The sequence below is a fragment of the Staurois parvus genome, unplaced genomic scaffold, assembly GCF_062004578.1.
Source record: "Staurois parvus isolate SC_StPar_1 unplaced genomic scaffold, SC_StPar_1.0 ptg002113l, whole genome shotgun sequence".
Classification (NCBI taxonomy): Eukaryota; Metazoa; Chordata; class Amphibia; order Anura; family Ranidae; genus Staurois; species Staurois parvus.
The window spans coordinates 4,777,052-4,803,529 of record NW_028319909.1 but is presented as its reverse complement, the minus strand read 5'-3'; the positions used below and the strand labels follow the sequence as shown (position 1 = coordinate 4,803,529).

The 26,478-nt window shown below is 45.7% G+C and overlaps 1 protein-coding gene across 2 annotated transcripts; it reads left to right on the top strand.

Annotated features, from left to right (window-relative positions):
- Positions 1 to 972: 972 nt before the first annotated feature.
- Positions 973 to 17,773, top strand: LOC149432764 (phospholipase A2 inhibitor gamma subunit B-like). Of its 2 annotated transcripts, none has more exons than XM_089664982.1 (5): positions 973 to 1,153; positions 2,052 to 2,174; positions 10,859 to 10,963; positions 16,484 to 16,624; positions 17,441 to 17,773. In XM_089664982.1, the coding sequence occupies exons 1-5, from the start codon at positions 1,105 to 1,107 to the stop codon at positions 17,722 to 17,724; spliced, it is 702 nt and encodes a 233-aa protein (XP_089521108.1). In that variant the 5' UTR covers positions 973 to 1,104; the 3' UTR covers positions 17,725 to 17,773. The 2 variants fall into 2 exon arrangements, with proteins under 2 accessions (XP_089521108.1, XP_089521107.1); XM_089664981.1 differs by having other exon boundaries at positions 10,808 to 10,963.
- Positions 17,774 to 26,478: the final 8,705 nt, after the last annotated feature.

Sequence of the window (26,478 nt, the reverse complement as noted above, 5' to 3'; positions counted from 1 at the left end):
TTTGGGGGTGTTTTTCTGCTAATGAGACACGACAACTGCACCGCATCGACGGGGCAATGTACCATCAAATCTTGGGTTATAACCTTCTTCCCTCAGCCAAGGGTTTGCATGTTCTCCCTGTGCCTGTGTGAGTTAACTCTGGGTACTCTGGTTTCCTGCCATACTCCAAAGACATGCTGGTAGGCAGGGGCGGACTGACCATTTGGAAACTCGGGCACTGCCCGAGGGCCTGGGGTCAGTAGGGGGCCCCATGAGATGCCCCTGGTACCTTTTTCATAGGCTTTTTTGAGCTTGGGCAAGGACACAGGGGCCCCTTGATCCCCTATTGCCCAGGGCCCCATGAGTTGTCAGTCCGCCCCTGCTGGTAGGTTAATTGGCTCCTCTCTAAATTGGCCCTAGTATGTATGAATGTGAGTTAAGGACCTTAGATTGTACACCCCTTGAGGTTTAGGGACTGATGTGAATGTACAATATATACGTAAAGCGCTGCGTAAATTGACGGCGCTATATAAGTACCTGAAACAAAATAATAATAATTAAAAAAATATAGATAAGAGAAGATTTTCAGCAGCTACAATGATTGCAATTCCTGATTCTGGATATATTGGGAAGCCAGCAAATGGATGGGCAGAGCTTCGGCATTGTTGTCACCTATGCCATGGACTGTATGGCCCAAGAATGGTCATACCTTGTACATATGTTTAAGAAGTGCAATGCAACATGGAAATATTTCCGGCTATAAGATGTTCGGGCTCATACATGTACATATTGGTTACATTCTAATACAGCCAACTGACAAACCTTGCAGGCAAAACACCGATTACAATGCCATAAAATGTACCCAGTGTACATCCGCAGATGCAAATAGGATTCTACCTCCTGTAGGTCCTATGTACTACTGCATGCAATTATGGAAATCACAAACTATAAATTGTCACTGAATTAGGAAACCGGACCTATGTTAGGAGTGTGACCAGCATTTCATTCCAACGTCCCTCTCTCCACCCCAGGACTTATCTTTTATAAAGGTTGTAGAGAAGCAGTAAGGTTTGCAGGGAAGAATAAAGCTGTAACTAATCACCGGCGGTGGAGCCATTCACAGTGATGGCGGTAGTGCCGCTATATTTCCTACTATCAGCTTTTGTAGGATCTAGTAAGTAAATGGGTTTCTTATGTTTACAGGTCTGTCTCTCTAATTCCTCTTTGTTCTACTGTTTTCTTGCTTTTCTTTTCTTTTGTTTTTTAATTTATTTTCCCTATTTTCTTCAGTCTCTATTCTTAAATTTCAATTTCTTTTTTTTTTGGTGGGGGATTTTTTATTTTCCTTCTCTTTCTTTTCTCTTCTTTTCCTGCTTTTTCATTTTTTTTTATCATAGTTTTTATATTGTCCTTCTCATTTTCTTATTTTCATTTTCTTTCTTTTTTAATCCTTGTCTTTTTTTCTTTCTTTTCTCTTCCCCATGTTTTATTTTTTATTTTTTTCTTCCATATTTCTTATCTTTCCTCGTTATTCTTTTTTTTGTTCCCTCTTCATTTTATTTGCTGTTGTTTTTTCCTTATTTGAATCTGTTTTGTTTCCTTCTTTTTTATATTTTTTTTACATTTTTTTCTCTTCTTTTTAAATATTCATTTCTTACTTTCCTTTTAACTATTTTTAGTTTATTAGCTATTCTTATTTTACAGGTATCTTTCCCCTTTGTTTTAAATATTTATTCAGGGGCGGACTGACCATTCGAGCACTAGGGCACTGCCAGAGGGCCCGCGGTCATCAGGGGGCCCCATGAAATGCCCCTGGTACCTTTTTTATAGGCTTTTTTTGGTGTGCTTTGAGTTTGGGCAAGGACACAGGGGTTCCATGATCCCCTATTGCCCGGGGGCCCCATGAGTTGTCAATCTGCCCATGTATATATTTCTTACTTTCCTTTTAATTCTTTTTTTGTTTATTAGCTATTCTTATTTTACAATTATCTTTCTTTCCCATTCTTTTTAAATATTGATTTCTTACGTTTTCTTTAATTCTTTTAGTTTACTAGTTATTCCTATTTTTTCAGATTACGCCAGATTTTGTTATTTTTGTTGGACATTCACAGACCCCGAAAACCTCTGCAAGTATGGAAGTATAGAATGTCCATCTGATTATTTATGTTCAGCCACAATCTTTGAATACTACAAAGGTACGTTTATAACTTCTGAAAAAATACAATCAGATTGCAGGTGAATCCCCTCTGTTACTTTTCAGGGGACAACCCAAAATGTGGGATTGTCTTCAACTTTCACTTTCAATGATAATAGTTAGCAGGACAAACAGAGAGGGAGGCTCTCTTGACCCGGGGGGGCCCAGACAGCAATACAAACTGACAGGGGGGTCTAATCCCTCTCCAAAACTAAAAAAAAGGTTTGCTTTTAGTTCCACTTTAAGGAACCCATACATGATTCTTTTTTTTCAACCAGCGGGTTGAATACATGTCCATATTCACCACCACACCAGTCCCAATGTCTCTGATCACCACCACACTAGTTGCAGTATCCCTGATCACCAACACACTAATCATATTGTTCGTATTCACCACCACACCAATCCCAGTGTCCTTGATCACCACCACACCAGTCCCAGTGTCCCTGATCACCACCACACCAATCCCAGTGTCCTTGATCACCACCACACCAGTCCCAGTGTCCCTGATCAACCCCACACCAGTCCTAGTGTCCCTGATCACCACCAAACTAGTTGCTGTATCCCTGATCACCACCACACCAATCATATTGTTCATATTCACCCCCACACCAATCCCAGTGTCCTTGATCACCACCACACCAGTCCCAGTGTCCTTGATCACCACCACACCAGTCATATTGTTCATATTCACCACCACACCAATCCCAGTGTCCTTGATCACCACCACACCAGTCCCAATGTCCCAGATCACCACTACACCAGTCATAATGTCCATATTCACCACCACACCAGTCTCAGTGTCCCTGATAATAACCACACCAGTCAAATTGTTCATTTTCATTACCACACCAGTCCCAGTGTCCCTGATTACCAACACACCAGTCATATTGTCCATAATTACCACCACACCAGTCCCAATGTCCTTGATCACCACCATACCAGTCATATTGTTCATATTCACCACCACACCAGTCCCAGTGATCCTGATCACCAACACTAGTCATATTGTCCATAATCACCACTAGAGATGAGCGAAGTATTCAAAAATTCGATTCGGCTGATTCGGCGAATTCGAGGAATAAATTCGATTCGAGGCGAATATATTCGCTGCGAATTTAACTTATAAAAAGGGTGTTTCTAGGCTTCAGAGAGCCTTTATATTAGTGCAGAACACTGTACCTTTAATTTAAATGCCCTTGGAGTCTGCTGGGGAAGAGAAATAATACTGTCAGTCAGTATGACATGCAGATGAGTGCCGTCGATCTTAGAATCACCGCACACTTCACTCATTTGGGCAGTCACGGGGCCAAAACCAGAGTGTGGAGCCACAGTGTGGCGGTGGAGGCAGCAGCAATGGGAGGCCATACAGCACCCTATGACAAAATGGAACCCACCAGCAGTGTGAGGAGACCTGAAAGTGGCACATGGCAGAGTGTGGCGATGGAGACAGCAGCAATGGGAGGCCGTACAGGGACCCATGAGACACTCTGGACCTGGCAGCAGCATGAGGAGGCGGGACAGGGGCCCATGACAGATTACGGGCCTGGCAGCAGCATGAGGAGTCGGTACGGGGGCCCATGGCAGATTACGGGAAGGCAGCAGCAATGGGAGGCCCGTAATCTGCCAGCACCCTATGACAAAATGGAACCCACCAGCAGTGTGAGGAGACCTGAAAGTGGCACATGGCAGAGTGTGGCGATGGAGACAGCAGCAATGGGAGGCCGTACAGGGACCCATGAGACACTCTGGACCTGGCAGCAGCATGAGGAGGCGGTACAGGGGCCCATGACAGATTACGGGCCTGGCAGCAGCATGAGGAGTCGGTACGGGGGCCCATGGCAGATTAGGGGCCTGGTAGCAGCAATGGGAGGCCCGTAATCTGCCAGTACCCTATGACAAAATGGAACCCACCAGCAGTGTGAGGAGACCTGAAAGTGGCACATGGCAGAGTGTGGCGATGGAGACAGCAGCAATGGGAGGCCGTACAGGGACCCATGACAGATTACGGGCCTGGCAGCAGCATGAGGAGACGGTACAGGGGCCCATGACAGATTACGGGCCTGGCAGCAGCAATGGGAGGCCCGTAATCTGCCAGCACCCTATGACAAAATGGAACCCACCAGCAGTGTGAGGAGACCTGAAAGTGGCACATGGCAGAGTGTGGCGATGGAGACAGCAGCAATGGGAGGCCGTACATGGACCCATGATAGATTAAGGGCCTGGCAGCAGCATGAGGAGGCGGTACAGGGGCCCATGACAGATTACGGGCCTGGCAGCAGCAATGGGAGGCCCATAATCTGCCAGCACCCTATGACAAAATGGAACCCACCAGCAGTGTGAGGAGACCTGAAAGTGGCACATGGCAGAGTGTGGCGATGGAGACAGCAGCAATGGGAGGCCGTACAGGGACCCATGACAGATTACGGGCCTGGCAGCAGCATGAGGAGGCGGTACAGGGGCCCATGACAGATTACGGGCCTGGCAGCAGCAATGGGAGGCCCGTAATCTGCCAGCACCCTATGACAAAATGGAACCCATCAGCAGTGTGAGGAGACCTGAAAGTGGCACATGGCACAGTGTGGCGATGGAGACAGCAGCAATGGGAGGCCGTACAGGGACCCATGACACACTCTGGACCTGGCAGCAGCATGAGGAGGCGGTACAGGGGCCCATGGCAGATTACGGGCCTGGCAGCAGCAATGGGAGGCCCGTAATCTGCCAGCACCCTATGACAAAATGGAACCCACCAGCAGTGTGAGGAGACCTGAAAGTGGCACATGGCAGAGTGTGGCGATGGAGACAGCAGCTATGGGAGGCCGTACAGGGACCCATGACAGATTACGGGCCTGGCAGCAGCATGAGGAGGCGGTACAGGGGCCCATGACAGATTACGGGCCTGGCAGCAGCAATAGGAGGCCCGTAATCTGCCAGCACCCTATGACAAAATGGAACCCACCAGCAGTGTGAGGAGACCTGAAAGTGGCACATGGCAGAGTGTGGCGATGGAGACAGCAGCAATGGGAGGCCGTACAGGGACCCATGACAGATTACGGGCCTGGCAGCAGCATGAGGAGGCGGTACAGGGGCCCATGACAGATTACGGGCCTGGCAGCAGCAATGGGAGGCCCGTAATCTGCCAGCACCCTATGACAAAATGGAACCCACCAGCAGTGTGAGGAGACCTGAAAGTGGCACATGGCAGAGTGTGGCGATGGAGACAGCAGCAATGGGAGGCCGTACAGGGACCCATGACAGATTACGGGCCTGGCAGCAGCATGAGGAGGCGGTACAGGGGCCCATGACAGATTACGGGCCTGGCAGCAGCAATGGGAGGCCCGTAATCTGCCAGCACCCTATGACAAAATGGAACCCACCAGCAGTGTGAGGAGACCTGAAAGTGGCACATGGCAGAGTGTGGCGATGGAGACAGCAGCAATGGGAGGCCGTACAGGGACCCATGACACACTCTGGACCTGGCAGCAGCATGAGGAGGCGGTACAGGGGCCCATGGCAGATTACGGGCCTGGCAGCAGCAATGGGAGGCCCGTAATCTGCCAGCACCCTATGACAAAATGGAACCCACCAGCAGTATGAGGAGACCTGAAAGTGGCACATGGCAGAGTGTGGCGATGGAGACAGCAGCAATGGGAGGCCGTACAGGGACCCATGACAGATTACGGGCCTGGCAGCAGCATGAGGAGGCGGTACAGGGGCCCATGACAGATTACGGGCCTGGCAGCAGCAATGGGAGGCCCGTAATCTGCCAGCACCCTATGACAAAATGGAACCCACCAGCAGTGTGAGGAGACCTGAAAGTGGCACATGGCAGAGTGTGGCGATGGAGACAGCAGCAATGGGAGGCCGTACAGGGACCCATGACACACTCTAGACCTGTCAGCAGCATGAGGAGGCGGTACAGGGGCCCATGGCAGATTACGGGCCTGGCAGCAGCAATGGGAGGCCCGTAATCTGCCAGCACCCTATGACAAAATGGAACCCACCAGCAGTGTGAGGAGACCTGAAAGTGGCACATGGCAGAGTGTGGCGATGGAGACAGCAGCAATGGGAGGCCGTACAGGGGCCCATGACAGATTACGGGCCTGGCAGCAGCAATGGGAGGCCCGTAATCTGCCAGCACCCTATGACAAAATGGAACCCACCAGCAGTGTGAGGAGACCTGAAAGTGGCACATGGCAGAGTGTGGCGATGGAGACATGGGCCCCCTGGCCACGCTTGACTTTCTGGCCACATAGTCGACATACGGCTACGTTTACTTCCTCGGGCGGCTTGACGAAAAATTACCACACCGCCGAGTAGGAAACTTTGCCCCCGCTACTCCTCACTGGCTGACTGCTACTTCCTCCGTGCACACCGGCACCACTACTGGCCGTGGTGGTAGGCTGCAGTGGAGCTGGTGCTCTACTCCGTGGCCGTTTGCCTCCACTGACACTGCTGCGACCCTGCTGCCTCCTGGGCAACCCACCGACTGTTTTGCTCGCTGCCAAGCTGCCACCCTCTTCTCCTGATGATGCGGAAGCAATAGCCTGATGATGACGAGGCTGCCAAGTGCGATCAGCCTCATCATCATCAATTAGGGTCTCCGCCTCACTACTAGCCCCCTCGGCTGCGTGTGGGTCAAGAGACAGACCTGTCTCTAGACCGGCTACCGAGCCACTCTCCTCGCCACTACTTCTTCGCCTGGCTGCTGAAGAGGCGGATGTCTCCCCCCGTTCCTGACCGCCCTCTGTTAGCTCTTCCTCACTGTACAGTGGGGCTGAGCCCACAGCATGCGATACTTCTCTTGGTGAGGGAACACCAAAGGACAGGGGCAGGTAGAGGACACGTGATTTCAGTGGGCTTGCTCCCGGGCCATGCCAACTAACGGTTGTGTCTGACGTACCCACCGACCGTTGGCTGTAGGTGTCAGAGGTGACCTGGGAAGAGGAAGACGACCGAGCCAACCAATCGATGACGGCAGGGTTGTCGGTGGAGACACGACCGCTGGATGACACCGGGAGCACTGGCCTCTGGCTGCGACTAGTGCTGCCTCGACCCCTTCCTCTGCTGCCACGTCTGCTCGCTCCTGAAACATTGCCTCCTCTGCCACTCCTCTGCGTGTTGTCTGACATACTCTTTAATTCAACGATTCTGTGTCCCTGAGTAACGATTCTGTGTCCCTGAGTAACAATTCTGTGTCTGTCCCTGAGTAACAATTCTGTGTCCCTCAGTAACAATTCTGTGTCCCTCAGTAACAATTCTGTGTCTGTCCCTGAGTAACAATTCTGTGTCCCTCAGTAACAATTCTGTGTCCCTCAGTAACAATTCTGTGTCTGTCCCTGAGTAACAATTCTGTGTCCCTGAGTAACAGTTCTGTGTCCCTGAGTAACAATTCTGTGTCCCTGAGTAACAGTTCTGTGTCCCTGAGTAACAATTCTGTGTCCCTGAGTAACAATTTTGTGTCCCTGAGTAACAATTCTGTGTCCCTGAGTAACAATTCTGTGTCCCTGAGTAACAATTCTGTGTCCCTCAGTAACAATTCTGTGTCTGTCCCTGAGTAACAATTCTGTGTCCCTGAGTAACAGTTCTGTGTCCCTGAGTAACAATTCTGTGTCCCTGAGTAACAATTCTGTGTCCCTGAGTAACAATTCTGTGTCCCTCAGTAACAATTCTGTGTCCCTCAGTAACAATTCTGTGTCCCTCAGTAACAATTCTGTGTCTGTCCCTCAGTAACAATTCTGTGTCTGTCCCTGAGTAACAATTCTGTGTCTGTCCCTGAGTAACAATTCTGTGTCCCTGAGTAACAGTTCTGTGTCCCTGAGTAACAATTCTGTGTCCCTGAGTAACAATTCTGTTGTCCTGAGTAACAATTCTGTGTCCCTCAGTAACAATTCTGTGTCCCTCAGTAACAATTCTGTGTCCCTGAGTAACAATTCTGTGTCTGTCCCTGAGTAACAATTCTGTGTCCCTGAGTAACAGTTCTGTGTCCCTGAGTAACAATTCTGTGTCCCTAAGTAACGATTCTGTGGCCCTAAAGTCTCTTTGGCCCTAACTCTGTCCCTAATACAGAGAGGTCTGTCTCTCTTGAATGACCGGAGGCTAATGGAGAATTCTAAGATATCCGCAATTTATAGCTCGACCATTACACAGTGCTGGCTGGCTGGCTGCTGATTGGCTAATGCGATCACATGTCATGAATGAATGCATTATGGGTCAGCGCGCCTTGTCTGCGCGCCTTCCCAGAGATCCCCGCTCCGTCGCCACACATGTCGCCGCCATTTTTGGAAAATTTCGATTCGCGCATCCGAAGTCTGCTAATTTTCGGATTCGAATTTTTCCTAATCTTCGAAACGAATTCCACTTCGCCATGTTCGATTCGCTCATCTCTAATCACCACCACACCAGTCCCAATGTCAATGATCACCGCCATACCAGTCATATTGTTCATATTCACCACCACACCAGTCCCAGTGTCCTGATCTCTGCCACACCCTTCCTAGACAGTGAACATGGCTTTTCTGGGGGCAGACGTGTACCAGTAGGCTAGGCTTGGTAATGCCATGCTATGCTATATTCTCTGATCATGGAGGCGACTATTGCAGTACATTGATTTTGATACATTTGGTTGATTTGTGTGATGCACAAGATATAATGTCTGGTCTATAATGATTCCAGACAGTGAAAGTTTCACACATGTAGTATCGCCATACACAGGAGTAGTAGAATGGGTTTTAAGGTGTAATTCTAATTATGCCCAATCCTGTGTGTGAGAAATATCTCATTAAATTGACAACTTTGTGTAAAAAAAATAATTTTCATTTTCTTTCTGCATTTTTAAAAAACTTGTGACACAAAATTAAGTCTTCGTAAGACTCGCCATGCTTCTTAGAAAATACCTTGGGGTGGTTATGTTCCATTATGGTCGTTTTGTGGGTGTTTCCACCCTCCTGGTGCTAGGTAGTAAGGAAATTAGATGTGTAATATATGCCACTAGAAAGTCTGAAGGTGTTCCTTGGATTTTGAGCCCTTCTGTGTAGGTAGGCTGCAAAAATGTCTCACATTATTATTATTATACAGGATTTATATGGCGCAAACAGTTTTCTCAGCGCTTTACAATATAACGGGAGACAATACAGCAACAATACAGTTCAATACAAGAGGGATAGGAGGGCCCTGCTCCTTGGAGCTTACAATCTAGGAGATGTGGTATCAGCAGAATTTGTTTTGTGGTTTAACTCTAGGTACACCTATGACGTGTGTTAGAAATACCTTGTTAAAATGCCAACTTTGTGAAAATGCAATTTCAGTTTCTTTTCTGCATTTCCAAAAAATGTGGCGATAAATGACATTTTCAAAAGACCCACTCTGCCTTTCAGAAACCACTTTGGTGTGTTTGTTTTCCCAAATGAGGTAATTCCTGGTGCTCCATGAAATGTGATAGATAATCTGGAAGTTAGATGGGTAATTTATGCCCCTTGTTTTCCCAAATGAGGTAATTCCTGGTGCTCCAGGAAATGTGATTGATCAGGGGTGTCCAAACTATAGCCCTTCAGGTGTTGAGGAACTGCAAGTCCCATGAGGCCTTGCAAGACTGACATCCGCAGGCAAGACTCCCAGAGGCAGAGGCATGATGGGACTTGTAGTACTTCAACAGCTGGAGGGCCATAGTTTGGACACCCCTGTGATAGATAATCTGGAAATTAGATGGGTAATTTATGCCCCTGGAGTGCCTAAAGGTGTTCCTTGGATTTTAGGCCGCTCTATGCATTTAGGTTGTGAAAACGTCTCATACATGTGACATCTCCATACTCAAAAGTCATAGCAGAATGTGTTTTGGGGTGCAATTCTAAGTATGCCTATGCTGTGTGTGAGAAATAACTTGTTAAAATGCCAACTTTGTGAAAAACAAATAATGAAAATTTGATTTAATTTCTTCATTTTCCCAAATAATTTGGACAAAAATTAGAACTTCAAAAAACTCACCATGCCCCTTACTAAATACCTTGGACTCTCTACTTTCCAAAAAGGGGTCATTTTGGAGTGATTTTTACTGTTCTGGCATTTTAGGGCCTCAAGAAATGAGATCAGGATAGATAGTTTGCAAACTATAACTTTCACACGGACTAAATAATATACATTGATTTGGATTATTTTTCTAAATTTATGAAGAAAGATTATTGATTAACAAAATTGCATCACAGAAACTAAGAAAAACATGTTTTTTTTTTTTCAAAAATTTCAGTGCTTTTTAATTTAAGAAAACCCCAGTGGTGATTAAATACCACCAAAAAAAAAGCTTTATCTGTCTCAAAAAAAATTATAAAAAATGTAATTTGGGTACAGTGTTGCATGACTGAGTAATGGTTATTCCAAGTGGGACAGCTATGAGAGATTAAAAATGAACTGGACTGCAAAGAGATTAAAGTGTCCTGACTTGAGGTGGTTAAAGAAATTACAATGATACTTAAAGTGGCACCACTTCAAAGTTGAAAAAAAACCAAAAACCTGAAGTTGCTTTACCTGCTTTACTAATGAAATTTTTTAATATCTGAGTTAGCCTTTGATATGTTTTGGAAAGTAGTGAAAGCTACAAATTTATAACATTTCCAACCGTGACTGCATTTATATCTACAGATATTTCCAAGGAGCGTACTTATATGTTCATTTTCAACAACTGTATTCCAGAGAGTCAATGTAATACGATTGGAAGCTTCAGCTCTGGAGAGGAAACGACATGGTTAGCTACCGCCTGCTGCGACACCGACCTTTGCACCCCGAATGTACCAGAAAGTATCTATCAAGATTGGTGATTTATTTTTAGAAAAAAAAACTTTTTAGAGAAACATGGAGGATACCTTTGCTTTGCTTTTGTATAAACCTTAATCCTACTGCTAAACCTAACACCTCAAGCACACACGCAGCCAGCAGGACTGATCACCATGCGTTGTGTAAGATGTATATTTCCTATGATCTTCCAGCGCCATCCAGTGTCCGTAATGCAATATTACCCTGAAAAACCTCAGTTTGAAAAATACAGCGTTATGGCCACTAGGTGGAGCTGACAATCATAGGAAATATGCCTGTTAGGCAATTTATAGATATTGTTCATGACAGCTGTGAAAATGCTTGAGGTGTTCACAATTGATTTATTTTTTTATTAAATAGACCTAATATTGTGAGAGAAACGTGAAGTTGCTTGTAGTAACCTTAATCCTCTTCTCAACCCTAATGCTAAACCCAGCCCTTTGCTTATCAATAAAGTCATGTGATTAGGAGAAGTGTTAGGGATCTTCAATAGCTAACAGGTGCAAGATAATTGAAAGATATTTCCCTAACCATAAGCCAAATCACATCCACTGAACCCCTAAAAGTGATTCTAAAGGTGTATTTTTGTTAAAGAAAAATAACAAACATGACTATACCTACAGTGAAGGAAATAAGTATTTGATCCCCGGCTGATTTTGAATGTTTGCCCCAATCACAAAGAAATGATCGGTCTAAAAATTGAATGTTCGGTGTATTGTAACACTGAGAGACAGAATAGCAACAATTCAAGAGAAATGGATGTCTAACAAATGATGACTGATCTGCATGTTCACGAGGGAAATAGGTATTTGATCCCTTTCACAAAACATGACTTAGTACTTGGTGGCCAATCCCTTGTTGGCAATCACAGAGGTCACACCTGTAGTTGGACGCCAGGTTTTCAAACATCTCAGGAGGGATTTTGGCCCACTCCTCTTGGCAGATCCTCTCCAAGTCATTATGATTTGGTGGCTGATGTTTGGCAACTCGAACTTTCAGCTCCCTCCACAGATTTTCAATCTGATTAAGGTCTGGAGACTGACTAAGCCTCTCCAGGACTTTAATGTGCTTCTTCTTGAGCCACTCCTTTGTTGCCTTGGCCGTGTGTTTTGGGTCATTGTCATGCTGGAACACCCATCCACGACCCATTTTCAATGCCCTGGCTGAGGGAAGAAGGTTCCCACCCAAGATTTGATGGTACATTACCCCGTCCATTGTCCTTTTGATGGGGTGCAGTTGTACTGTCCCCTTAGCAGAAAAATACCCCCAAAGCAGAATGTTTCAACCACCATATTTGACAGTTGGGATGGTGTTCTCGGGGTCATAGGCAGCATTCCTCCTCCTCCAAACACGGCGAGTTGAGTTGATGCCAAAGAGCTCGATTTTGGTCTCATCTGACCACAACACTTTCAACCAGTCCTCCTCTGCATCATTCAGATGTTCAGTGGCAAACTTCAGATGGGCCTGGACATGTGACTTCTTGAGCAGAGGGACCTTGCGGGCGCTGCAGGATTTCAGTCCTTGTCAGCGTAGTGTGTTACCAATTGTTTTCTTGGTGACTGTGGTCCCAGCTGCCTGGAGATCATTGACAAGATCCTCACGTGTAGTTCTGGAATGATTCCTCACTGTTCTCATGATCATTGACACTCCACGAGGGGAGATCTTGCATGGCGCACCAGACCTAGGGAGACTGACAGTTGTTTTGTGTTTCTTCCATTTGGGAATGATTGTACCAACTGTTGTCACCTTCTCACCAAGCTGCTTGGCGATAGTTTGGTAGCCCAGTCCAGCCTTGTGTAGGTCTACAATCTTGTCCCTGACATCCTTGGACAGCTCTTTGGTCTTTGCCATGGTGGAGAGTTTGGAATCTGATTGTTTGATTGCTCCTGTGGACAGGTGTCTTTTATACCGGTAACAAAACAAGATTAGCAGCACTCCCTTTAAGAGACTGCTTCTAATCTCAGCTTGTTACCTGTATGAAAGACACCTGGTAGCCAGAAATCCTGCTGAATGATAGGGGATCAAATATTAATTTCCCTCATGAACATGCAAATCAGTCATCATTTGTTAGACATGCATTTCTGCTGAATTTTTTGTTGCTATTCTGTCTCTCAGTGTTCCAATACACAGAACATTCGATTTTTAGATCATTTCTTTGCCCGGAACAACCCCGATCACCTCTATGGTCTAAGAAACCTGAAGCAACGAGTATTTTGTATATTTTCAGTTTTAGCCGGTTGTACACAAACCATGAATGGTTTGAAAACAATCATCGGATCACACTGGTCTTGGTATGATCTGAAAGTGGTTGTAAAGGCTCAAGGTTTTTTACCTTGATACATCCTATGCATGAAGGCAAAAAACCTTCTGTGTGTAGCAGCCCCCCCTCCCCACAAACTTACCTGAGCTCCATCCCGATCCAGCGATGTCCATGAGATCCTCGGACTCTCACTCCTGATTGGCTGAGGCAGCAGCGGGAGCCATTGGTTCTCCCTGCAGTCAATCACAGCCAGTTAGCAAATCAGAAGAGGGAGGGGGTGGGGCTGGGCTGCAGCTCTGTGTGTGAATGCACAATTGTTGTGTTTGTGTGCACTAAAATTCATTTTAGTGTGTTGTTTCCTAAAAATGGCTGCACAAATATCCTGTAACATTAAAAGTCCATGTTGTATCTTCAGGGATCTCTGCTTTTAGAAAATATAGCATTTTTGGGGGTTCTGAATAATTTTCTAGCAAAAAAGAACGTGTTTCAAAAATTTAAAAGTTGCCTCAGAGAGCTAGTGGTTACAAAAAAAAAAAAAAAGAGAAGGATTGAAAAAAATGAACTATGCAAGTCTATTTTTTTCAGCGGGAACGCAGGGGAACGCAGTTCAGGCACCTCCAGCACTGAATGCACACTACAGGTGAAACTCAAAAAATTAGAATATCGTGCAAAAGTTCATTTATTTCAGTGCAGCAACTTAAAAGGTGAAACTAATATATGAGATAGACTCATTACATGCAAAGCAAGATAGTTCAAGCCGTGATTTGTCATCATTGTGATGATTATGGCTTACAGCTCATGAAAACCCCAAATCCACAATCTCAGAAAATGAGAATATTGTGAAAAGGTGGAATAATCTCGGCTCAAAGTGTCCCGCTCTAATCAGCTAATTAACCCATAACACCTGCAAAGGGTTCCTGAGCCTTTAAATGGTCTCTCAGTCTGGTTCAGTAGGAATCACAATCATGGGAAAGACTGCTGACCTGACACCATCACTGACACCCTCCATAAGGAGGGAAAGCCTCAAAAGGTCATTGCAGAAGAAGTTGGATGTTCCCAAAGTGATGTATCAAAGCACATTAACCACTTCCTGACCGGCCGTTGTATATAAACGGCCGGACGGTGGCACTGCAGGGTCAGGTGGCCGTTTATAAACGGCCTCCCCGCACCCTGCTGGAGTGTGCAGCACCGCGATCCGGTGCCTGCTGTGTCCTCCGGACACAGTGAAACACCGATCGTCGGACGGGACCTCTGTGTGAGGTCCCGATCATGTGATCACTGATTGGCCAATCAGTGATCACATGCAAAGTAGTAAGCAAGATGTCACTTGTGAGATCATTGCTTACTACGTGTGAAATCTGTGAATGATCACAGAGGTCACATGGTACAAGGCTATTCACAACAGCCTTGTACCATGTGACAAGCTGTGACCAATCACAGCTCACTCAGTACTTCTCAATGAGTGCAAGAATGCAGATAGAGAGAAAGAGAAATGATTGTTTTTATATCCTATATGGGTGTAAAAGCAATCAGAGTAAAAAAAAAAAAAAAAAATTCTTCATCACCCCCCATAAGTAGTACAGTGTCACCATGGTGACACCGTACTGCTAGGGTGACAGTATGTAAAAAAATAAATAAATAAATAAAAAATAAAATAAAAATGTAAAAAAAAATGTTTAAAAAATTTTAATTTTTGGTTATAAACTAATTTGAATTTTTTTTGTTTACTAAAAAGATAACGGAATACATTTTGGCAAAGATTTATGATGAAATAATATTTATTTGCAAAATTTTATAAAAAAAACTTTTTTTCCAAATTTTTGGACTTTTTTATTTACATAGCAAAAAAAATAAAAATCCCAGCGGTGAATAAATACCACCAAAATAAAGCTTTATCTGTCTCAAAAAAATGGTAAAAAATTCATTTGGGTACAGTGTTGCGTAACCGCGCAATTGTCATTCAAAGTGTGATAGCGCTGAAAGCTGAAAATTGCCCTGGACAGGAAGGGGGGGAAAGTGTCCGGTCTGGAAGGGGGGGAAAGTGTCCGGACTGGAAGGGGGGGAAAGTGTACGGTCTGGAAGGGGGGGAAAGTGTCCGGACTGGAAGGGGGTGAAAGTGTCCGGTCTGGAAGGGGGGGAAAGTGTCCGGACTGGAAGGGGGAGAAAGTGTCCGGACTGGAAGGGGGGGAAAGTGTTCGGTCTGGAAGGGGGGGAAAGTGTCCGGACTGGAAGGGGGAGAAAGTGTCCGGTCTGGAAGGGGGGGAAAGTGTCCGGTCTGGAAGGGGGGGAAAGTGTCCGGACTGGAAGGGGGGGAAAGTGTCCGGTCTGGAAGGGGGGGAAAGTGTCCGGACTGGAAGGGGGGGAAAGTGTTCGGTCTGGAAGGGGGGGAAAGTGTCCGGACTGGAAGGGGGAGAAAGTGTCCGGACTGGAAGGGGGGGAAAGTGTCCGGTCTGGAAGGGGGGGAAAGTGTCCGGACTGGAAGGGGGGGAAAGTGTTCGGTCTGGAAGGGGGGGAAAGTGTCCGGACTGGAAGGGGGAGAAAGTGTCCGGACTGGAAGGGGGAGAAAGTGTCCGGTCTGGAAGGGGGGGAAAGTGTCCGGACTGGAAGGGGGGAAAGTGTCCGGTCTGGAAGAAGGGGAAAGTGTCCGGACTGGAAGGGGGGGAAAGTGTCCGGACTGGAAGGGGGGAAAGTGTCCGGACTGGAAGGGGGAGAAAGTGTCCGGACTGGAAGGGGGAGAAAGTGTCCGGTCTGGAAGAAGGGGAAAGTGTCCGGACTGGAAGGGGGGGAAAGTGTCCGGACTGGAAGGGGGGAAAGTGTCCGGACTGGAAGGGGGAGAAAGTGTCCGGACTGGAAGGGGGAGAAAGTGTCCGGTCTGGAAGGGGGGGAAAGTGTCCGGACTGGAAGGGGGAGAAAGTGTCCGGACTGGAAGGGGGAGAAAGTGTCCGGACTGGAAGGGGGGGAAAGTGTCCGGACTGGAAGGGGGGGAAAGTGTCCGGACTGGAAGTGGTTAATAGGAAGTTATGTGGAAGGGAAAAGTTTGGAAAAGTTTGGAAGATAAAGGTGCACAAGCAGCAGGGATGACCACAGCCTGGAGAGGATCTTGGCCGGTTCCTGCAGAACCGGCCAAGATTGGGACTGTCTATGACCAGCTTAAGATTGTTGACTTCTGAGATCTTCATGACATGAAGGAAAATAACATTATTACACACAGAAGAGCTCAATGATTTCATTGATTTATTTTATAGAGATACAGTCAAGCTCGGAGCCCAATGGGCTGACATGTCCAGTATGCGCTTCTGAAAAAACTTTGAATTGTGAACCTGACGGATTTATGGAGTGTCGAGGGGATGAGAATAACTGCGCTATGAAAACCACATATTACCAAGGTAACATTCTTCATGGATCTGCCCACAAACACTCTAAATGTGTATCTTTTTTTTTCTGTAATAGTTTTTTCATGAAATTACTCAAGTACATGGTACCTCTACTCATTCACAAAAAAAAAGTGTAGTGTAAAAAAGGCAGGAGACAGTCTTTGACAAGTCCGTTATTAAAAACAAAAATTTAAAAATGTCCTCCGAAGCAGATCCAACATCAATCAGGATGCCCGCCACCGCCGCTACCTGAAAAAAGCAAAAAGCAAAAAAAGCTCCCAGCCGTCTGACAGCTGCGCCCCCGATGACAGTTCTTAAATACTGTCATGACATCATCACACGCTGTGATTGGTCAGGTGCATTGCTTTGACCAATCACAATGCACTGTCAGGGCGCAGTGCGTTGTGGGGCGCGGCGGGCGAACAGCTCACTGAGCTGCCGTACCGTTCGTGTGTTCTCCGAACACATGAACGGCCCATGTTCGAATTGAACTTAGGTTCGAATCGAACATGTAGCCCATGCCCAGTAACATACATGCACCCGAACATAAGTCAATTTTGACTGGCATGTGCCCAGGGGCGGACTGACCATTTGGAAACTCGGGCACTGCCCGAGGGCCCGGGGTCAGTAGGGGGCCCCATGAGATGCCCCTGGTACCTTTTTCATAGGCTTTTTTGAGTTTGGGCAAGGACACAGGGGCCCCATGATCCCCTATTGCCCGGGGGCCCCATGAGTTGTCAGTCTGCCCCTGCATGTGCCTTTAACATGTTACTTACAATCTGGAACTGGAGTGCTTTGCTTATCGGGAATATTTATTTATTTTTACAGCACTCTATGATGAGGAATATATGGAAAACTACTGGTATGGGAGCAGTGGAGCAGAAATGTTCAACCAAACGGGTACCATACCATTCTGGCTGCGTGAGATATCCATGCGAGGTTGCGCCACTGATAGCATGTGTCAATTGGGTGAACAATATCTCGACAAATACACTGTACAAGAGACGGTTGAACACGCATGTACCGGGGGCACTGAAGAAAGTTCTGGCTACCCCACTACTCTGATCCTTTGTTGTATTGCTCATATTTTACTTTACATGTTTATGTTTTAGAAATTACACGGATCATTGAAAAAATAAATAAAATAAAATAAAATCTCGATTTCAGCCCGGCGATATTTACGCTATTAGGAAATGTAATTTATTTTTGATCTATTTTGTTTAGTGTAAAAATCATTTGTGATTCTGCTTTAACGTGCTCTGCTGAAGTCACAAGACTGCTATATACTGCTGATGAGAAAAGGTATTTAGTAGTTAATATTTACTAAAATAATTGCATTTCCATGTTGTGTGTACTGTGGGAGACCAGATATAGTGAATGCAGGGTCCGGGAAGAGTGGATATAGTGAATGAAGGGGCCGAGGAGAGCGGATATAGTGAATGCAGGGTCCGGGGAGACCAGAAATAGTGAATGCAGGGTCTGGGGAGAGTGGATATAGTGAATGCAGGGTCCGGGGAGACCGGATATAGTGAATGCAGGGTCCGGGGAGAGCAGATATAGTGAATGCAGGGTCCGGGGAGAGCAGATATAGTGAATGCAGGGTCCAGGGAGAGCAGATATAGTGAATGCAGGGTCCGGGGAGACCGGATATAGTGAATGCAGGGTCCGGGGAGACCGGATATAGTGAATGCAGGGTCCGGGGAGAGCAGATATAATGAATGCAGGGTCCGGGGAGACTAGATATAGTGAATGCAGGGTCTGGGGAGACCAGATATAGAGAACGCAGGGTCTGGGGAAATCAGATATAGTGCATGCAGGGCCCGGGGAGACTAGATATAGTGAATGCAGGGTCCGGGGAGACCGGATATGGTGAATGCAGGGTCCGGGGAGACCAGACATAGTGAATGCAGGGTCCGGGGAGACCGGATATAGTGAGTGCAGGGTCCGGGGAGACCAGATATAGTGAATGCAGGGTCCGGGGAGACCGGATATAGGGAATGCAGGGTCCGGGGAGACCAGATATAGTGAATGCAGGGTCCCGGGGGACCGGATATAGTGAATGCAGGGTCCGAGGAGACCGGATATAGTGAATTCAGGGACCAGGGAAAGCGGATATAGTGAATGCAGGGTCCGGGGTTTAATAACACTTTAAGGAAGGCAGTGATGTCATATCCCCCCCACCCCCCCATCAGCATGCTGATTGGACAATGAAGGAGCAGAAGCACACAGGTCATCAGCTCTCCTCCTATCCCTTTCTGTACATGTGCATGCTGAAGAGCCTACTGGCTTCTGGTTCTGCCCCTCCCCCTTCAAGACTGAATGTTGTTGGGGGTGTTAGATGGCTGATATCAGCACAGATTCGGGTACTTATACTAGCTGTATGTAAAAAAAATTTTATACTGCTGTCTGTGCAGGGAGATTGTCCCTCCCGATTTGTCCTGATGACCATTATGACCATGAGTGAGGACGAAGGAAAATCTCAAAATTTTGGGTTGTCTTCCAATGGGGACACTATTATTATTCCAGCTACTTATATAGCGCCATCAGTTTTCACAGCGCTATCAGGTTTACATATATATTGTACATTCACATCAGTCCCTAACCCTCAAGGGGCGTACAATCTAAGATTCCTAACTCACATTCATACATACACATACTAGCGACAATTTAGACAGGAGCCAATTAACCTACCAGCATGTCTTTGAAGAGTGGGAGGAAACCAGAGTACACAGAGGAAACCCACACTGGCACAGGGAGAACATGCAAAGTCCAGGCAGGTGGTGCCATGCTTGGGATTTGAACCAACGACCTGAGTACTGCCAGGCAGAAGCGCTAACTATTCAGCCACTGTGCTGCCCGTAGCTCTGGTGTGAACTAAGGAAATCCTGCACTTTGGAAGGATTTCTTTTCACTTCTTGTTTGGCTATGGGACAGGAAGTGAAGGGAAAAATCCCCGATGTGACACAGATGGCAAAAAAAAACACTGGCAGGTTATAACCCTCCCTTACCCTATCCAAAAAAAAAAAAAAAAAGTTTTGCCTTTAGTTTTACTTTATCTAATTGTTACAAATGCTTGCAAGTTTAAATATTGATACTTTTTGTGTGCCTCTGCCAATTGACTGACCGACTGTCTGTTTTTCTGCTGACTCTTCTTACCAATGTACAAAGGCTGACTGCTCTGATATCACTGTATGCCAGTGCAGCCAGCCATTGTCTCTGAACTCTAGCCACCAGGGGCGGACTGACAACTCATGGGGCCCCCGGGCAATAGGGGATCATGGGCCACTGTGTCCTTGCCCAAACTCAAAAAAGCCTATGAAAAAGGTACCAGGGGCATCTCATGGGGCCCCCTACTGTCAGTGTCACCAGGACAGGGTATGCCAGCAACAGTGTTTTAGATTGCCACCACACCAGTCCCAGTGTCACCAGGCCAGTGTACACCATCAACAGTGTTCCTGATCACTGCAATACTAGTCCCAGTGTCACCAGACCAAGTTAAGCCAGCAACAGTGTTCCTGATCTCTGCCACACCAGTCCCAGTTTCACCAGACCAGTTTAAGCCAGTGGCAGTGCTCATGATTTATGTCACACCAGTCTCCAGCATTGCCAAACCAATGTAAGCCAGCAACAGTGTTCCTGATCACTTCCACACTAGTGCAATTGTCACCACAGTAGATGAAACCAGAAACAGTGTCCTTGATCACCACCACACCAGTCCCAATGCCACCAGACCGGTGTACACCATCAGCAGTGTTGCTGATCACCACCGCACCAGTTTTGGTTATACCAGACCAGTGTACAGAGTTCCTAATTGCTGCTACACCAGTGACAATGTCACCAGACCAGTGCAGCCAGAAACCACTAGACACGCTAATGCCAGTGTCACCAGAGCCAGTGAAGCCATCCAAAGAGTCCTTGATTGCTGCCACATCAGTACAGTGTCACCAGAGCCAATGCAGCCATCAACAGTGTCTCTGACAGCCACCACACTGTGCCTGTTTGCTGACCATGTCTCTGCCCACTGTCTGTATTGACCCATCTGCACGTCCCATTAACAATGCTCCTCTTGTCTGAACTCTAGTGCAACTAAGTATATTGGTTCTTGTGTACGTGTCCCTGGCATGCAAAACACCTACTATATTGGCCCTCAATGTACTCAATGCACATCTTCAGATGCAAATAGGCCTCCAACATTCACCACATTACAAGCAAGTATTATATACTGCTGCATGGAGTTATGAAAATGACAGACTGTATAGTGTCACTCTTGTTTATGACCGTTCAGTGTTTTTTTTCTGCCAGAAAACCGATCTCAAAAACACAACACAGAAGGGTTTTTTTTGCCCCTAAATGCAAAGCTTAAAATATGCGTCTAAACCAGAGGTCTCCAAACTTTCTAAACAAAGGGCCAGTTTACTGTCTTGCAGACTTTAGGATGGCCGGACTGGCCATTGGGAGTAGGAAAGGTCCTGATGTCAGTAAGAGGAATGGCGCTCCATCAATGGAGTCATCGGGAGGAATTCTGTCCCACAATTGATGTCATTGGGCCCCATTGTTGGTGTCATCGGGAGGAATTCTGTCCCACAATTGATGTCACTGGGCACCATCGTTGGTGTCATAGGGAGGAATTGTTTCTCTTCATTGGTGTCAGTGGAGGGAATTATGCCCCATTGTTGGTATCAGTGAATGAAAGTGCCCCAAAAGCAAGCAAAGGGCCACATCCAGTCCTTGGGCCGCAGTTTGAAGACCGCTGCTCTAAACAATCTAATGTCAGGATCACATTAGTTGCTTCTACAGGCAAACCTCCCCTAGGAGCTGCCTTTTTTTTTTTTAAAGCCAGAGTACATGGACTCATAGGGGTTTATTTACTAAAGCTGGAGAGTCCAAAATCAGACTCCCTTCTGCATAGAAACCAATCGGCTTCCAGGTTTCATTGCCAAAGCTTCATTGAACAAGCTGAGGTTAGAAGCTGATTGGTTTCTATGCAGAAGGGAGTCTGATTTTGGACTCTCCAGCTTTAGTAAATAAACCCCTTAAAGTCTAACTACAGACAAAACTTTTTTTTTTGTTCTGGATTGGAATGGAGAGGAATTAGAACCCCTGTCAAGTTTTTATTTTATGTATTGCTGTCTGTGTCCCCTGTTAGACAGATTCATCCTATGTGTCCTGTTTACCAGTATCACCGAGAGGGAAAGTAAAAGAAAATCCCAAATTGAGGGTTGTCACCAGCACAGGAATAGAGGGGAAGGCTATCAATGAGAAAACAAGTTTTGGTGACCACAAGGGCTTTCCTCTCACTTTATGTTTTAGCTACGGAACAGGGAGGACAAAATCGAACACAGGTGTTAAAACCTGGACCTACTCTGGTAGCCGTGCGAATTGCTTCGTCACAAACCGAAATTCAGACAAAATTTCTGTTATTCAAATTTGTATACGCATCTCCGAATCACAATAGTAACAAAGTTCAATGAATCTAAAATAAATTATACTGAAACAACATATTCATTCATATTTATTTGTTTCATTCAGATGACATTATGTGATATTTTGGATCTTTAGTCAATGTTTGAAGCATCTGAAACAACGTAACGACATAACGAATGATCCGAATTGATTTCGATCCATTTGGTTTTTATTTTGCTTTAACATTTTTTATTATTATAAAAAAAATGCACTACATATGAAATGGAAACCTATTGCAATAAATACAGGAAGGTACAAAAGTGAAATAAGATGATTCCTACTTATTGTGTTTTGGTTTGGATGGAGGTGGATCCATCAGAATCTCTGAATCATAACATAACGAATGAATCTGAAATGAATTTTGTTCCATTTGTTCTTTTGAATATCGCCCAATAAGCTCATTCCATTTCTCTTTGTAATGAATGAACGTAATGAAAAAATCCAAAATTCATTTAGCTCCATTCATTCTTTTGAATATCGTCCAACGAGCTCATTCCATTTCTATTTGTAACAAGTGAACATACTGAATGAATATGAAATTTATTTTGTTCCGTTCGCTCTTTCGGATATCAACCAATCAGCTCATGCCATTACTCTTTGTGGGTTGGAGTAGCAGGGATGACTCAGAATGCATAAGTAATCTGAAATAACAAATTAACACATATAAACAACTTTTTAAATGATCTGAATATGCAAAAATAAACAAATCAATTTGAATTGTTGTTTACCTGCAGAACACCCTTACCGTTCATGTGTTCGCTAAACTTACGTTCAACTTGAACATCATGCCCAACGCTACACGCTTCTGTGACACAATCACAATGTCTGGTACATCAGTCCAAAAACTGAAAATGGTTTTAAACATCTTATTAAAATGACAACAGACTGTAAAAACCTAACTATAAACATTTTTTCCCTGCATTTTCCAAAAACGATTGGCTCGGCCATGAACACCCATTCCATGAAGCTCTCTACGGACTGTTGTTGGGCTCATCTGAAGGCCACACCAAGTTTGGAGGTCTTTAGCTATTGACTCTGCAGACAGTTGGTGACTTCTGCGCACTGTGCGCTTCAGCATGCACTGACCCCGTCCTGTCATGTGACGTGGCCTACCACTTGGTGGCTGAGTTGCTCTTGTTCCCAGTTGCTTCCACTTTGTTATAATCTCACTAACAGTTGAGCGTGGAATATTTAGTAGCCGGGAAATGTCACGGGTGGACTTATTGCACAGGTGACAGCCATGGAGGGGAACACCTGAATCCAATGATTTGGAGGGACTTCGCAATACTTTTGGCAATATAGTGTATGAAAATCAGTGGATTAAGATGAGACCAGCCCAACAACAAGTGGAGGGGAGTGTGTTCCATCCATCCATTCCAGCTATCATCTATTATCTATCTATAGTTGTACTCAAAAGTTTGCATCCCCTGGCATAAATCATGAAATGTTGGCATTTATATTGAAAATATGACTGCTCATGCTAAAAACTGCCTTTTATTTAAGGATAGTGATCATATGAAGCCATTTATAATCACATAGTTGTTTGGCTCCTTTTTCAATCATAATGATATGGCCCAGATCAAAAGTTTCCATCCCCTGGAATGTTTGGCCTTGGTACATGGCCACTGATCGCTGAGTTCTCTGTCAGTCACTGCTCTCTGCTCTACCCCCCCCCCCCTGTGCTCACTGGAGGGCTCGGCTGTGGAGGGTGAGAAGGTGGCCGGCTCAGGCTCTCAGCGGATCACTGAGAGGCTTTGCCAGGTGCCGCTCCAGACTCTGGGGTGGATCCTGACTCTAAAGTTGGGATCTTTCCCCAGCTTGGACTGACTGAGTGACGTCAGCCAATAGTGGGCTTCAGTCCGCTGCCAGCAGAGAACGGGTCACAGGAGTGCAGAACAAACTGAACTACTGTGATCCACAGGAAGAGTACAGCCAAAAGAGCTTTTTTAAGTTATGATATTAACAATTCCAAATATGCTCACTAAACATAGATTTAGGTGCAGTATTCATTTATTATATATTTAGATCAGCCTTTCTTAACCTTTTAACTTCTCATTTTGTTACCTGTATAAAAGACACCTGTCCACAGGAGCAATCAAACAATCAGATTCCAAACTCTCCACCATGGCAAAGACCAAAGAGCTGTCCAAGGATGTTAGGGACAAGATTGTAGACCTACACAAGGCTGGACTGGGCTACCAAACTATCGCCAAGCAGGTTGGTGAGAAGGTGACAACAGTTGGTACAATCATTCCCAAATGGAAGAAACACAAAACAACTGTCAGTCTCCCTAGGTCTGGTGCACCATGCAAGATCTCACCTCGTGGAGTGTCAATGATCATGAGAACAGTGAGGAATCATCCCAGAACTACACGTAAGGATCTTGTCAACGATCTCCAGACAGCTGGGACCACAGTCACCAAGAAAACAATTGGTAACACACTACGCCGACAAGGACTGAAATCCTGCAGTGCCCACAAGGTCCCTCTGCTCAAGAAAGCACATGTCCAGCCCGTCTGAAGTTTGCCACTGAACATCTGAATTATGCAGAGGAGGACTGGGTGAAAGTGTTATGATCAGATGAGACCAAAATCGAGCTCTTTGGCATCAACTCAACTCACCGTGTTTGGAGGAGGAGGAATGCTGCCTATGACCCCAAGAACACCATCCCAACTGTCAAACATGGTGGTGGAAACATTTTGCTTTGCGTTGTTTTTCTGCTAAGGGGACAGGACAACTGCACTGCATCAAAGGGACGATGGACGGGGCAATGTACTATCAAATCTTGGGTGAGAACCTTCTTCCTCTTCCCAGGGCATTGAAAATGGGTCGTGGATGGGTGTTCCAGCATGCTAATGACCCAAAACACACGGCCAAGGCAACAAAGGAGTGGCTCAAGAAGAAGCACATTAGGGTCCTGGAGTGGCCTAGCCAGTCTCCAGACCTTAATCTGATTGAAAATCTGTGGAGGGAGCTGAAAGTTAGAATTTCCAAATGTCATCCACTAAACCTTAATGACTTGGAGAGGATCTGCCAAGAGGAGTGGGCCAAAATCCCTCCTGAGATGTGTGCAAACCTGGTGGCCAACTGCAGGAAACATCGGACCTCTGTGATTGCCAAAAACGGATTTGCCACCAAGTACTATGTCATGTTATGTGAAGGGGATCAAATACTTTTTTGCCTCATGAACATGCAAATCAGTCATCATTTGTTAGACATGCATTTCTTTTGAATTTTTTGCTGCTATTCTGTCTCTCAGTGTTACAATACACCGAACATTCAATTTTTAGACTGATCAGTTCTTTGTGAGGGGCGAACATTCAAAATCAGCAAGGGAGCACATACGCATTTCCTTCACTGTAGGTTTGTTATTTTTTCTTTAACAAAAATACACCTTTAGAATAACATTTAGGGGTTCAGTGGATGTGATTTGGCTTAGGGGAGCAAATACTTATTTCCTTTACTGTATATAGTTATTAACAGAGACACTTGCAGATGAATGTAGGTGTAGGGGCCCCTGAAGGAGAGGCAGCATTCAACTTTGCATTGGAAACCTGAAGACAAGATCAGCAGTCACGGGGGTATCCAGCTGTTGTCCAACCAGCCTAGAATGAGACTTCTCACCATCAGGATCTGTGGCGTGGCCCTGGCACTCAGAGTCAGCCTATCTACTCTAAGCTTTAGTCCCTCCCTAGTAGTATATAGTAGTCTTTTCTTTATTGGAATTGAAGTGCCACACCACTGTTAAGAGGTCAAGATACCACTTTATTCCATAGAAGGTCAGGGGTATAATTTGAAAAGTAGTCAACTCACTGCCAAACAAGCTGCCCCTTAGGCTTTTGCTTTTAATTCACAGTGGAATAAATACCATTGTAGGTCCAGTTCAATCTTGGTCTGTTCAACGATCGCACTTGGACCCTTGAAACGCGTTGGTTACTTCTCAAATTATACCCCTCACCTTTAATTGAATAAAGTTGTATCTGGACCTCTTAACAGTGGTGTGGTGCTTTAATTTCAACTTTTCTTACTATACACTACAAGCCAGGGAGATTGTGGAGATCCTCTGGAGTGTAGAAGCCTCCTGTCCAGGAAGCAGATCATTTACACCAACATAATATCTTAAGATCACAATAACTGTGAAGTGTACCTGCGGGTCCATCGCTGTCTTTCCGCTTGCCTCAACTTTTCTAGATTGGAGCATTGACAGGACTGTGGCTGAGACTTTCTCTCTCTCTCAAGGGCAAGAAATGCATACATACTACATTTACAGGCATTAACAAATTCAGACAGCAGAGGGCAACAGATCCCTACATATAGATGTAGGGCAGATGTCAGGGCAGGGGCCGAGGAACGGACAGGCAGGCCTAACAATGTAACGCACTGGCTGACGACAACCACCACCC

Bases quoted from the DNA above. Each gene is read 5' to 3' on its own strand.
- LOC149432764 (XM_089664981.1), top strand. From the start codon at position 1,105: ATGGCGGTAGTGCCGCTATATTTCCTACTATCAGCTTTTGTAGGATCT. The intron at 2,175-10,807 runs GTACGTTTATAA...TTATATCTACAG, and splicing joins AATCTTTGAATACTACAAAG to ATATTTCCAAGGAGCGTACT. The intron at 16,625-17,440 runs GTAACATTCTTC...TTATTTTTACAG, and splicing joins GAAAACCACATATTACCAAG to CACTCTATGATGAGGAATAT.